The 12,573-nt window shown below is 38.5% G+C and overlaps 1 protein-coding gene across 1 annotated transcript in view; it reads right to left on the bottom strand.

Moving 5' to 3' along the window:
- Positions 1-717: 717 nt before the first annotated feature.
- The window catches only part of npc1l1 (NPC1-like 1), a 43,500-nt gene continuing 31,644 nt past the window's right edge, over positions 718-12,573 (bottom strand). The window contains exons 18-21 of the mRNA XM_061986165.1: positions 10,703-10,934; positions 9,490-9,603; positions 8,037-8,199; positions 718-1,480 (exon numbers count right to left, since the gene is read on the bottom strand). Coding sequence (XP_061842149.1) covers positions 1,281-1,480; positions 8,037-8,199; positions 9,490-9,603; positions 10,703-10,934 — 709 coding nt within the window. The 3' untranslated portion in view covers positions 718-1,280. The remainder of the gene's footprint in view (positions 1,481-8,036; positions 8,200-9,489; positions 9,604-10,702; positions 10,935-12,573) is intronic.

Consider the following 12,573-nt stretch of genomic DNA (forward strand, 5'->3'; position numbering starts at 1 on the left):
AGATGTTCTCCCGAAATGTGTTTGTCATTCTTGTTTGGTTTTGTTTCAAAGTGTGGCGCATTATTAGTAAGAGTGTTAAAGTTGTTTTATATGGCCACCGTCAGTGTAACCTGTGTGGCTGTTGAACAAGGTCACTACGTGTGCAAGCAGAAGATGCATAAAACAAGAGACTGGGCTGGCACGCAGTTAATATAGATTGTAGAGGGCGCTAAATGCTGTACCATTATGGCACGCCTGTAATATTATTGTAAGGGTGAAAATCGGAGAATATTAATCCCGGTAATTTTCTGCGAGAGGCACTGAAATCTGGAAGTCTCGGCAAGTATGCAGCTGAGCCGCATCAGAGTGATCAAAGAGCCGCATGCGGCTCCGGAGCCGCGGGTTGCAGACCCCTGGGCTAGCTATATGTACATATTGCATCATTATGCCTCATTTGTTGGTATATTTGAGGTCACTTAATTTCCTTTAAGTCCTCTTAATTCAATTTATATCTCATGACACACTATCTGTATGTAATATGGCTTTTAATTTTTTGAGGCTCCAGACAGATTTGTTTTTGTATTTTTGGTCCAACATGGCTCTCTCAACATTTTGGGTTGCCGACCCCTGGTCTAAGTCTAAGTAGAGGACAGGCATTTTGCGAGAAGCAAAAGTGTCAGGATGTCTTCCTTTCCTGCTTGTGGCCATGAGGCAAGTGTAATTCTTTGAAAATTGACATCGACTTGGTGAGCTTTATTAGAGATAAAACAAACACTCGAAGGAGGAAAAAGTTCTCCTCCCTTCAACTTAACATAAATACAGCCTCTATCCAATCTTCCATAAAGCCGGTGTGCAACATCTACAAGTATGGTGCAAAAAAAAAAGTTGACATTTCTGCCTCACAGAGCAGAACGAGTGTGAGAATAAGCTACAATGATCATTACAAAGATCCTGCAATAACAAAAAGTTCAAAGTCCAACTTGGGTTTTTTTTGCGGAAATGCTGGAGTGTGTTATTTCATGTAAAACAGTGCTAATGTAATGCATACGCAAAACCTTTTTTTTTTTTTAAAGTAGGAAATTCCAAGAACATGTGTCCATGTGCTGTCCTTCTTCCACAGTGCTGGTGTCCACTAGTGGGAGGAGAATACTGCACTGTGTTGTGTTCAGTCCATGATCGAGGTACATGTTCAGGTTAATCATTTCCAATTGGAGACTAAGATGTCCCCACACTATTGTTTGTCCATCTCTACGTCAGTTTGTTGTTGAGGTATAATAAACTTGTCACAACAATTGTCCCGCTCAGAAGTGGTCAACCCTGTCCTCCTCTTGTTCCCTACTGTGCGTCTGGGGCTGGGAGTGCACCTGTTCCTTGGCCTCGTCGTCCTGGTAGCTCATGTTGTGATAGAATTGTCTCATGTTGTTTCTCATCTCCAGCTCCTGGCGGGCCTTCCATTTCTCCTGCTGGATTTGCAACAGCACCGCTTTATTCACGTCGGGCCCTGCGACCGGAAAACAAAGGAGGTTAGAAAACGAGCTCGCTTACCAGTTTGGACGACACGAATACTGCGTGTGCTGTAAAAAAATGACCAGGATCTCACAGTATTCAATTGTATTTTTTTCAGTAGAATACTGTCAAATATCAAATTACTATAAAAAAATTAGAGATGTCCGATAAATGCTTTAAAATGTAATATCGGAAATGATCGGTATCGGTTTCAAAAAGTAAAATTTATGAATTTTTAAAACGCAGCTGTGTACACGGTAGAGATGCGCGGTTTGCGGACACAACCGCGGAGTCCGCGGATTATCCGCGGGTCGGGCGGTTGAAATAAAAAAAAAAAAGATTTTATCCGCGGGTCGGGCGGTTGAAATAAAAAAAAAAAAGATTTTAAATAGATTCAGGCGGGTGGCAGTTAAACCAATTCAGAAATATATATACATAATTAAATGTTGTTACCCACATACGAAAAACGAGCAGGCACCTGCAGCACACCACAACAGAAGAAGAAAAAAAGAAGAGATGGCAACGCCGGCAGCAAACGTGGTACGCGACAAACTAAAAAAGGGAATACTAAAGACCAGGGAAAAAAAAGGCCAGAAAAGTTCAGCGTGAACTCGTTTTTATGAGGTTGTAAATCAGGATGATAGTAATGCTGGCTACGTGATTTGCAAGAGCTGCGACGCTGTTTATGTCTACGACAGTCACAAAACCGGGACATCTAACATGGTGCATCACATTTGTGCAAAACCCCGAACCTCCACAAATACCCTGAGCATGAGCAGTTTCGTCCGCCGTGATCCCAGAAGAGTGCCACAGGATGTTAAAACAAGATAGAACGCAGCTTCCTTGCAGCAGTTTGAGTGGCGTGAGCGCGCTTGGAGGTGCGCTCAGCGCGGCTCCCAGATGATTGCGCACTGGTGCGCGTCTGGGCCGTGACAGCGTGGCACGCATTGAATGACTCTGCTGCATTGGATCAGTCTCCTTTCTTTAACAGGCAAAAGCTTTATAACCTCACTAATGCCTTGCATCGTCTATATTAGATATATAACAACGGGTGGGTGCGGGCGGGTGCGGTTTTGATAAAATGTTAGTTCGGGCGGATGGCGGATGGGTGACGACTTTTGTGATGCGGTTGCGGATGAAATAATTGCCTATCCGCGCATCTCTAGTACACGGACATAGAGACGTACAGAGCGCCAATAAACCTTAAAGGCACTACCTTTGCGTGCCGGCCCAATCACATAATATCTACGGCTTTTCACACACATAAGTGAATGCAAAGCATGCTTGGTCAACAGCCATACAGATCACACTGAGGTTGGCCGTATAAACAATTTTAACACTGTTACAAATATGCGCCACACTGTGAACCCACACCAAACAAGAATGACAAACACATTTCGGGAGAACATCCGCACCGTAACACAACATAAACACAACAGAACAAATACCCAGAACCCCTTGCAGCACTAACTTTTCCGGGACGCTACAATATACACCCCTCGCTACCCAATACCCCGCATCCCCCCCAACCCCACCCACCTCAACCTCCTCATGCTCTCTCAGGGAGAGCATGTCCCAAATTCCAAGCTGCTGTTTTGAAGCATGTTTAAAAAAAATAATGCACTTTGTGACTTCAATAATAAACTCCATAACTTGAGTTGATTTATTTTGGAAAACCTTGTTACATTGTTTAATGCATCCAGTGGGGCATCACAACAAAATGAGGCATAATAATGTGTTAATTCCACGACTGTATATATCGGTATCGGTTGATATCAGAATCGGTAATTAAGAGTTGGACACTATCGGAATATCGGATATCTCAATAAAAAATGACAATATCCTTGTAATATCACAACAAACAATTGTAAATTCAAACTGATTTGTCTCTTAAAGCAGGGGTTCTTAACCTTTTTTTGACCTTGGGGCCCAACCTTTCCACTCCAGAGGGCCCACTCAAATGTTAACACTGAGTTAGTAATCTTACTCTTTCGGTTTTAATCGTGTTCAATAATTATATCTAACTTACTTTCAGTTCAACAAGATACACATTGTCAAGTGATATGAAAGCATGTGTTAATTACAAAGACTATTATTAAGGCTTAGGTCAGGCTGATTATAAAAAATAAATACCAAACAAATATACTGCAAAAGAAGGAATTTATAAAAAAAAATGGAGGAAAAATAAATATTCATACAATTACACAGTGCTAAAATAAATACATTGTAACAAAGTTAATAATAAATAAGGAATGGTGATACATACAGTACAGGCCTAAAGTGTGGACACACCTGATGAGAGTGCGGAAATATGACCATATCACACCAACTCTCAAATCCCTTCCTGACTTCCTGTTCCACTCAGGATTTAATTTAAAGTCTCCCTACTAACCCACCAGTGCCTCCATGGAAATGCCCCCCTCTACCTCAAAGAACTACTCACCCCCAAATCCTCCACACGACACAGGCTAACCTCATCCAACCTCCGAGAATAAAGCTACGAACAATGGGAGACCGGGCTTTCTGCTCCGCCGCTCCCAGTCTGTGGAACGCTCTCCCTGACCACCTGAGGGCACCACAGACTGTGGATGCTTTTAAAAAAGGCTTAAAACCCCTTCTTTTAAAAAAAGCCTTTTTTTTTAGATATATGCATACTAGTTTTAGCTATTTCGCTGTTCTAGTTTTTATTTTTATTTATTTTTTATTATCTTTTAAAAAAAATGTTTTAACACACTGTAGCACTTTGAGGTTGTTTACTCAATGTAGATTAGATTAGATAGATTTATTGGTCCCCGTTGGGAAATTCATTTTCACTGCCGTACATTTAAACAAAAGACATTACACATCACAAAACAAAAATAACAAAAATACATCATACATGACAAACACATTTAAGGGCGGTCAGGCTTTTCCTGAGGCGGGACCTCCGGAATTTGATGGTTCTGTATCTGCGCCCTGATGGTAGTGGGATGATGTATTGGTGTAGTGGGTGAGTGTAAAGTGCTTTTTACAAATAAAATCTATTATTATTATTAGTTTATTACCTTCTCATTCAATGCATTTTCTTTATTTTCATGACTATTTACATTGTAGATTGTCACTGAAGGCATCAAAACTATGAATGAACACATGTGGAGTTATGTACTTAACAAAAAAAAGTGAAATAACCAAAAACATGTTTTATATTCTACTTTCTTCAAAATAGCCACCCTTTTCTCTGATTACTTTTTTTGCACACTCTTGGCATTCTCTCGATGAGCTTCAAGAGGTAGTCACCTGAAAGGGTTTTCCCTTCACCGGTGTCATAGTTTCGATGCCTTCAGTGACAATCTACAATGTAAATAGTCATGAAAAGAAAGAAAATGCATTGAAATGAAAAGGTGTGTCCAAACTTTTGGCCTGTACTGTACGTTTCCGAAATAAACTGTCGATAAAATTAAAGTGCAAATGAGCTTTGTGCTTAAAAAAGTTCTCTATGACTTTAGCTTCAGACTTCTTCTGTTTGTTTAATATTGTAAATACTGCCACGAGTGGTGGAAAAGTGTGCTGTGGCGCGTACAGAGCACAGCTTTTTTTGGTGGTCCTCTAGGGCAGTGTTTTTCAACCTTTTTTGAGCCAAGGCACATTTTTTGCATTGAAAAAATCCGGAGGCACACCAAATCATTAAAAAAACTAAACTCAGTTGACAGTAAAAAGTCGTTGTCACCATTGTTGGGTATGATTTTAAAGCATGCATCACTATAGCTCTTGTCTCAAAGTAGGTGTACTGTCACCACCTGTCACATCGCACCATGACTTATTTTGACTTTTTTTGCTGTTTTCCTGCGTGTAGTGTTTTAGTTCTTGTCTTGCGCTCCTATTTTGGTGGCTTTTTCTCTTTTTTTTGGTATTTTCCTGTAGCAGTTTCATGTCTTCCTTTGAGCGATATTTCCCACATCTACTTTGTTTTAGCAATCAAGAATATTTCAGTTGTTTTTATCTTTCTTTGTGGGGACATTGTTGATTGTCATGTCATGTACGGATGTACTTTGTGGACGCCGTCTTTGCTCCACAGTAAGTCTTTGCTGTCGTCCAGCATTCTGTTTTTGTTTACTTTGTAGCCAGTTCAGTTTTAGTTTCACTATGCATAGCCTTCCCTAAGCTTCAATGCCTTTTCTGAGGGGCACTCACCTTTTGTTTATTTTTGGTTTAAGCATTAAGACACCTTTTTACCTGCACGCTGCCCCCCGCTGTTTCCGACATCTACAAAGCAATTAGCTACCTGCTGCCACCTACTGATATGGAAGAGTATTACACGGTTACTCTGCCGAGCTCTAGACAGCACCGACACACAACAACAACAACACATCATTTGCAGACTATAATTACTGGTTTGCAAAAAATATTTTTAACCCAAATAGGTAAAATTAGATAATCTCCCACGGCACACCAGACTGTATCTCACGGTACACTAGTGTGCCGCGGCACAGTGGTTGAAAAACACTGCTCTAGGGGGCGGCCAGGCCCTATGGTTAAGAAACACTGTCTTATGTTTCCGTGGACTACATCGCACACTATTGTACAGTAGGTGGCGGTATGCTGGTAAATCAATTGAGTAGTAACAATAACATTTTTTTTGTATTTTTTTTTTTTTGTCATAAAAAAATACAATCATGTGTGCTTACGGACTGTATCCCTGCAGACTGTATTGATCTATATTGATATATAATGTAGGAACCAGAAATATTAATAACAGAAAGAAACAACCCTTTTGTGCGAATTAGTGTGAATGAGTATAAATGGGGGAGGGAGGTTTTTTGGGTTGGTGCACTAATTGTAAGTGTATCTTGTGTTTTTTATGTTGATTTAATTAAAAAAAAAAAAAAAAAAAAAATATATATATATATATATATTTTTTTTTTTTTCTTGTGCGTCCATCCATATGGACGGATGGATTACAGACGACTATGATTACAATGGTTTGATGTGTAATAGTCAATTGCTGTGAAATATAAGTGTATCATATTTTTTTACAGTTACAGTAAATTGTGATTACAGTATTTTACTGTGGAAAAAATACTGTGCAATCTTGGTATTTTTTTTTTACAGCGTAACATTATGACTGTGAAGTTACACTATTTAGTTGTAATTTGCTGTAAAATCAGAGCTCTGCAGTTACAGTAAATTGCTGTAAAGATATTTCCCAGTAAATTACTGTAAATGTACTTGTGAAAGTAATGCAAATATTAGCCAGTCATTTTCTGTGAATTTGCAATGAACATCTTTTACAGTGTAGAAGAATCCGCAAAAGGTAAACCAAGGCAACTGGACTCTTCTTGTTGAAAATGTTTCACCTTTGATCCAAAAAGGCTCCTTCGGTTCTCGAATTTTGAGTTTACGCCCCCCCCCCCCCCCGTGTTGTTTGCGACCGCTGGCAAAAACAACTCGTTATTAGCCACTCTTCTCGTGGAACAAGACAATATTTGGGGGATGTCAGGATATTTTTGTACGATTGTGCAGACCTCGAGGTCAATTCTACAAACCCCGTTTCCATATGAGTTGGGAAATTGTGTTAGATGTAAATATAAACGGAATACAATGATTTGCAAATCCTTTTCAACCTATATTCAATTGAATGCACTACAAAGACAGGATATTTGATGTTCAAACTCATAAACTTGATTTTTTTTTTTGCAAATAATAATTCACTTAGAATTTCATGGCTGCAACACGTGCCAAAGTAGTTGGGAAAGGGCATGTTCACCACTGTGTTACATCACCTTTTCTTTTAACAACACTCAATAAACGATTGGGAACTGAGGAAACTAATTGTTGAAGCTTTGAAAGTGGAATTCTTTCCCATTCTTGTTTTATGTAGAGCATCAGTCGTTCAACAGTTCGGGGTCTCCGCTGTCGTATTTTACGCTTCATAATGCACCACACATTTTCGATGGGAGACAGGAGGAAAGTACCCGCACTCTTTTTTTACAAAGCCACGCTGTTGTAACACGTGCTGAATGTGGCTTGGCATTGTCTTGCTGAAATAAGCAGGGGCGTCCATGAAAAAGATTATTCATTTTGATCAAATATATTAATATTAAATGAACGTTTCCGACGTCTTTAATTTTTTTGCATTAACTACTTAATGTAAATGGTAAAAGTTCAACTTTTTTATTTTTTTTTAAACGCAGACGTTTTGTTTCAAAGAAATGTCTCTTCTCTTTGATATTTGCATGAACTGCCCTCCATTGTTGTGCCATGTATTCGTATAAGGGTTGCATAAACAACATTCTTCTTTTGTCTGAGGGTTTGTGGGTCAGAAGTGAACCAGAGACACATGCTATTTGCCAATGCATTGTTTTGCCACCAGCCAGGCAAACGAGCCACTGTAATGCAGGATGATTATTCACCTGGCACCCGAGCATCATCAACAACACCCCTATTAGAGACACCTACAGTTTTAGCGCTGAAGAATCCTTTTAGATTAAAGATTTTCAAAACACGCAAGAAGAGTCCAGTTGCCTCAATTCAGCCTTTGCGGCTTACCATGACGTAGAAAACACAAGACACACCAAAGTAGCTTAGCACCACAGGGAGGAAGACGAGTCCATGAGCCATCCCCAGGAGTGTGATGACCAGGTTGAGGCGGAAAAAGAAGATCTGGATGAGTTGGGCTTTGGCAAATGCTAACACCAGGATGCCGGGCAGATTGGTCATGGCAACACCAGCAAACACCTTCAGGGTAGAAAGCAAACACTGTAAAGCAGCCGGGCCACCGAGCTGAGTTCAAAACATTTTTGCAGAAAATTCTTAAAAACACAAGAGTGCTCCAGTTGTGTAGAGGAAATTGGACCACTGTAAACACATTGGCAGATCCTTGCATTGATATTTTAACCTGGCCAGCAAACATAGAACACTGGAGTCCAAACTTGTGACTTACAGAACTGAGGCGTTTGTTAGAATAATTGTTTCTAAGTTATCACAAAAACTGTGTTACATTTAGTGCCCGGCAAGAAGACAAAAGCTGTCTTTGAAACCTACCAAGAAAAATAAAAGGCTCGTAAAACTCCACTGTGTAAGGGGGAAAGCAACATGAAGGGTTTTCTGTTTTATTTTAAATATATTGTCTAACCCAAGGACTTCAAAGCGGAGAGAAGGCAGGATCTGCCCAATTTCCAGACGACCTCTTTTTGAACCTTCTTTTTCAACTGTTTTACGAACGTCTTTTTGAACTGTTTAACGAACGTCTTTTTGAACTTGTTTACGACCTTTTCTTTTGGACTGTTCTGTAACCAAAGGCAACGCTGTTTACGACCCACTTCCCTCTGGAAGCAGCTGTGGTCATGTGGTCGGAGAAAGTAAAATAAAGAAGGAGGAGTACAATCTTTCGCCAGAGCGTGGGTGAGACTGCAAGAGGTTACAGGTCGACGCGTTTCTCCTCAATTGAGTCCAAATTGAATTCTGTCTCTGTTTGATTCTTTGCTTCTTGTCTTGTTTAATAGATGTCATCAGTGATTGAACCTGACAGCGTTCCTCAAGGCACCTCATCAGATCCTCTCCTTTTTGGCAGTTACACACTTGTGATTTATATAACGAAGATAGCTTTTTAAAATCCAGATGTAGTCAGTAGACATTTGTTCAACTTCTTGACTATACTAGTGGTGTTCTTCAAGGTTGCATCTTAGGTCCTCTCTTTTTCATCATTTGGGCTATTTGGACCACGAGTTCAGTTCAAATAACTTCTGCGACTCACATTTATGCAGCAGATTCTTAAAAAACAGCATAACGCTCCTGTAACTCTAACGAAATAAATGCAGAAAAAATCGAATGTCCACTGTAGAGGACACCGGTTCTCAGGAATATACAAAATAAGAACAATAGCGAAGGGAGAAGTCTGCCCCCTCCCCTTAGCTTTCTGGAAATGTGCCCCCCCCATCCCCCCCAAACAATTTAGTTGGACATCCCTGCTCTAAAGACTGGGTTGGAAGGATACACACTTTTCATACGTCATGAATTCAAACTTACTGCGCTGCCCATGTTGGCCGTCGCCTCCTTTGCTCGCTCCACACGGGTGGACTTGGTGCTGAGTGCGAAAGATCTTGTCATGTGGGACACAAACTCCACAGAGATGCCCACCGCCTGCAAAGAGTTGCGTTCAAGACATGACTAAACTATCAGAAAAAAAGACATTAATGACAGTAAATAACAGTAATGACTCTGCCATTAGCTCACAACAATGGATGCTGTTTCATTGGAAAATTTGTGGTTTGTTTGTTTTATAACTTGACCCTCCTACTTGGAATCTGTGGCTGGGTATTGTAAAGGAAACTAAAATACTAGGGATGTCCGATAATGGCTTTTTTGCCGATATCCGATATTCCGATATTGTCCAACTCTTAATTACCGATACCGATATCAACCGATACCGATATATACAGTCGTGGAATTAACACATTATTATGCCTAATTTGGACAACCAGGTATGGTGAAGATAAGGTACTTTTAAAAAAAAATAAAAAAATAAATTATGATAAATAAATTTAAAAAAAATTCTTGAATAAAAAAGAAAGTAAAACAATATAAAAACAGTTACATAGAAACTAGTAATTAATGAAAATGAGTAAAATTAACTGTTAAAGGTTAGTACTATTAGTGGACCAGCAGCACGCACAATCATGTGTGCTTACGGACTATATCCCTTGCAGACTGTATTGATATATATTGATATATAATGTAGGAACCAGAATATTAATAACAGAAAGAAACAACCCTTTTGTGTGAATGAGTGTAAATGGGGGAGAGAGGTTTTTTTGGGTTGGTGCACTAATTGTAAGTGTATCTTGTGTTTTTTATGTTGATTTAATAAAAAAAATAAAATTAAAAAATAAATTAAAAAAAACGAAACCGATAATTTCCGATTTTACATTTTAAAGCATTTATTGGCCGATATTATCGAACATCTCTATAAAATACTCTATTACACACCCACATCTGCGGTCCCGTCCAAGGTTTCTCATTGTATCCCATTGGGTAGAGTTTTTTCTTGCCCTGATGTGGGATCTGGGATGTCGTTGTGGCTTGTGCAGCCCTTTGAGACACTTGTGATTTAGGGCTATATAAATAAACTTTGATTGATTGAATACGAGACGTGTTTATTATGTTTTGGGCCAATAATAAACTAAATGCGGTCTGCGAATGGCCCCTGGGCCGCACTTTTGGACATATTGTGCGCGCTTACCGTGACCAGGTTGATCAGGGCGACGGCGTTGTAGTGGATGTCCCAGAGTGTCATCACCCCGACGGTGTCCACGGTGATCATGATGATGGTGATGAGGTTGAGCAGACCGGAGCGCAGGTCCAAACCCAGCAGCAGACAGCAAACCAAGAAGGTTGGCAGCAGACACAGGGAGATGTTGAAGAGGCCCTCGGGTACGATAGTCAGGTATTGCTCATAGAACACGTTGGTCACCCTGGTGGGAGGACATGGGAGATGCTTTAAAAAGGAAGTGAATGAGGGCAGTGAACCACCAAGTCCAGCAGAGGGCACTGTGGTGTCTTTGCAACATGCATTTCATAGCAATTGTAAAATGCATGTCTGTAAATAAAAGAGTGTAGTAATTAGTGTCTTTTTTTTCTTTTTCTTTTTTTGTATTAATCAATCCAACAAAATCATACACAATAATACAATAATATTCCAATTCCAAAACCAAACCCAGCAACGTTCAGAATAGCAATCGACAGAGCAATTGAGAGGATACACAAACATGACACAAAACAATCTAAAAGTAGTCAAACAAAAATGAATAATATCAACAAAAGTATCAATATTAATAAGAATTCCAACATAGCAGTGATTAGAAATCCCTGTGGGCGGGTTTTCCTTTAAACAACATCCATCCATCCATCTATTTTCTACCGCTTTTCACTGTCGGGGTCGCGGGGGGTGCTGGAGCCTATCTCAGCTGCATTCGGGCGGAAGGCAGGGTACACCCTGGACAAGTCGCCCCTCATCACAGGGCCAACACACAATAACATGTTAAAAGTTTTTTTTTTTATTGGTCAGTCTTTGGTATTTTCCTCCAAATGTGCTGAGGGAGGAAGTCGTCAGCAGTCCGGTCCATATGGTCATGCCATCATCCAAGACTGACCAATAAAAAGGCTTCTTACGGAGGAAGCTCTGCCCACAAAATAGAAGTGCCATAAACAAAAAAAGTACAACATAAAAATGTTTTGCAACAAAAACAAAAGAAACAAAAACTTTTTTTTTAATCAAAACTTGCTCTTATTTCGAATTTTGTTTTGGTTACAGTTTTTTTTTTTTTTTTTTTTTTTAAATCCATTATTTTGGTTTGGTTACTTTGTTTTATATATATTTTTTTGTTTACAGAAAGTTTTTTTTGCAAATGTAAAATCCATTATTTAAAAAATACATTTTCAAACAATTTTTTTGTTTGTTTACAACTCTTTTTCTGATCAATCAACACAATTAAAAATGTTTTTGTTCACAAATATTTTTTACAAAATTTTGTTTGGCAATATTTTAGTTTAATATCAAATCCTTTACTTGTGTTTACAAATTGTTTTTATTCTGCGAATGTTTTTTTTTTTTTCATTTGTAATTCATTATTTAACTTTTTTTACAAATAGTTTTGGAAATCTTTTTTGTTTGCAAATGTCTTTTTAAATTTGAAATCCATTATTTTGGTTTGCAAATCTTTGTTTTATATTAAAAAAAATTGTTTACAGTTTTTGTTTTTTTCAAACGTAAAATCTATCATTTAAAAAAATACATTTTCAAACATTTTTTTGTTTGCACATATATTGTTTACAACTCTTTTTCTGATCAATCAACACAATTAAAAATGTTTTTGTTCATAAATATTTTTTTACAAAATTTAGTTTGACAATGTTTTAGTTTAATTTCAAATCCATTACTTGTGTTTACAAATTGATTTTATTCTGCAAATGTTTTTTTAAATTTTTGGTTACAACATTTTTTTTTCATTTGTAATTTGCTATTTAATTTTTTTACAAATAGTTTTGGAAATCTTTTTTGTTTGCAAATGTCTTTTTAAATTTGAAATCCATTATTTTGGTTTGCAAGTCTTT

The sequence above is a fragment of the Nerophis lumbriciformis genome, linkage group LG12 (assembly GCF_033978685.3).
Source record: "Nerophis lumbriciformis linkage group LG12, RoL_Nlum_v2.1, whole genome shotgun sequence".
Taxonomy (NCBI): domain Eukaryota; kingdom Metazoa; phylum Chordata; class Actinopteri; order Syngnathiformes; family Syngnathidae; genus Nerophis; species Nerophis lumbriciformis.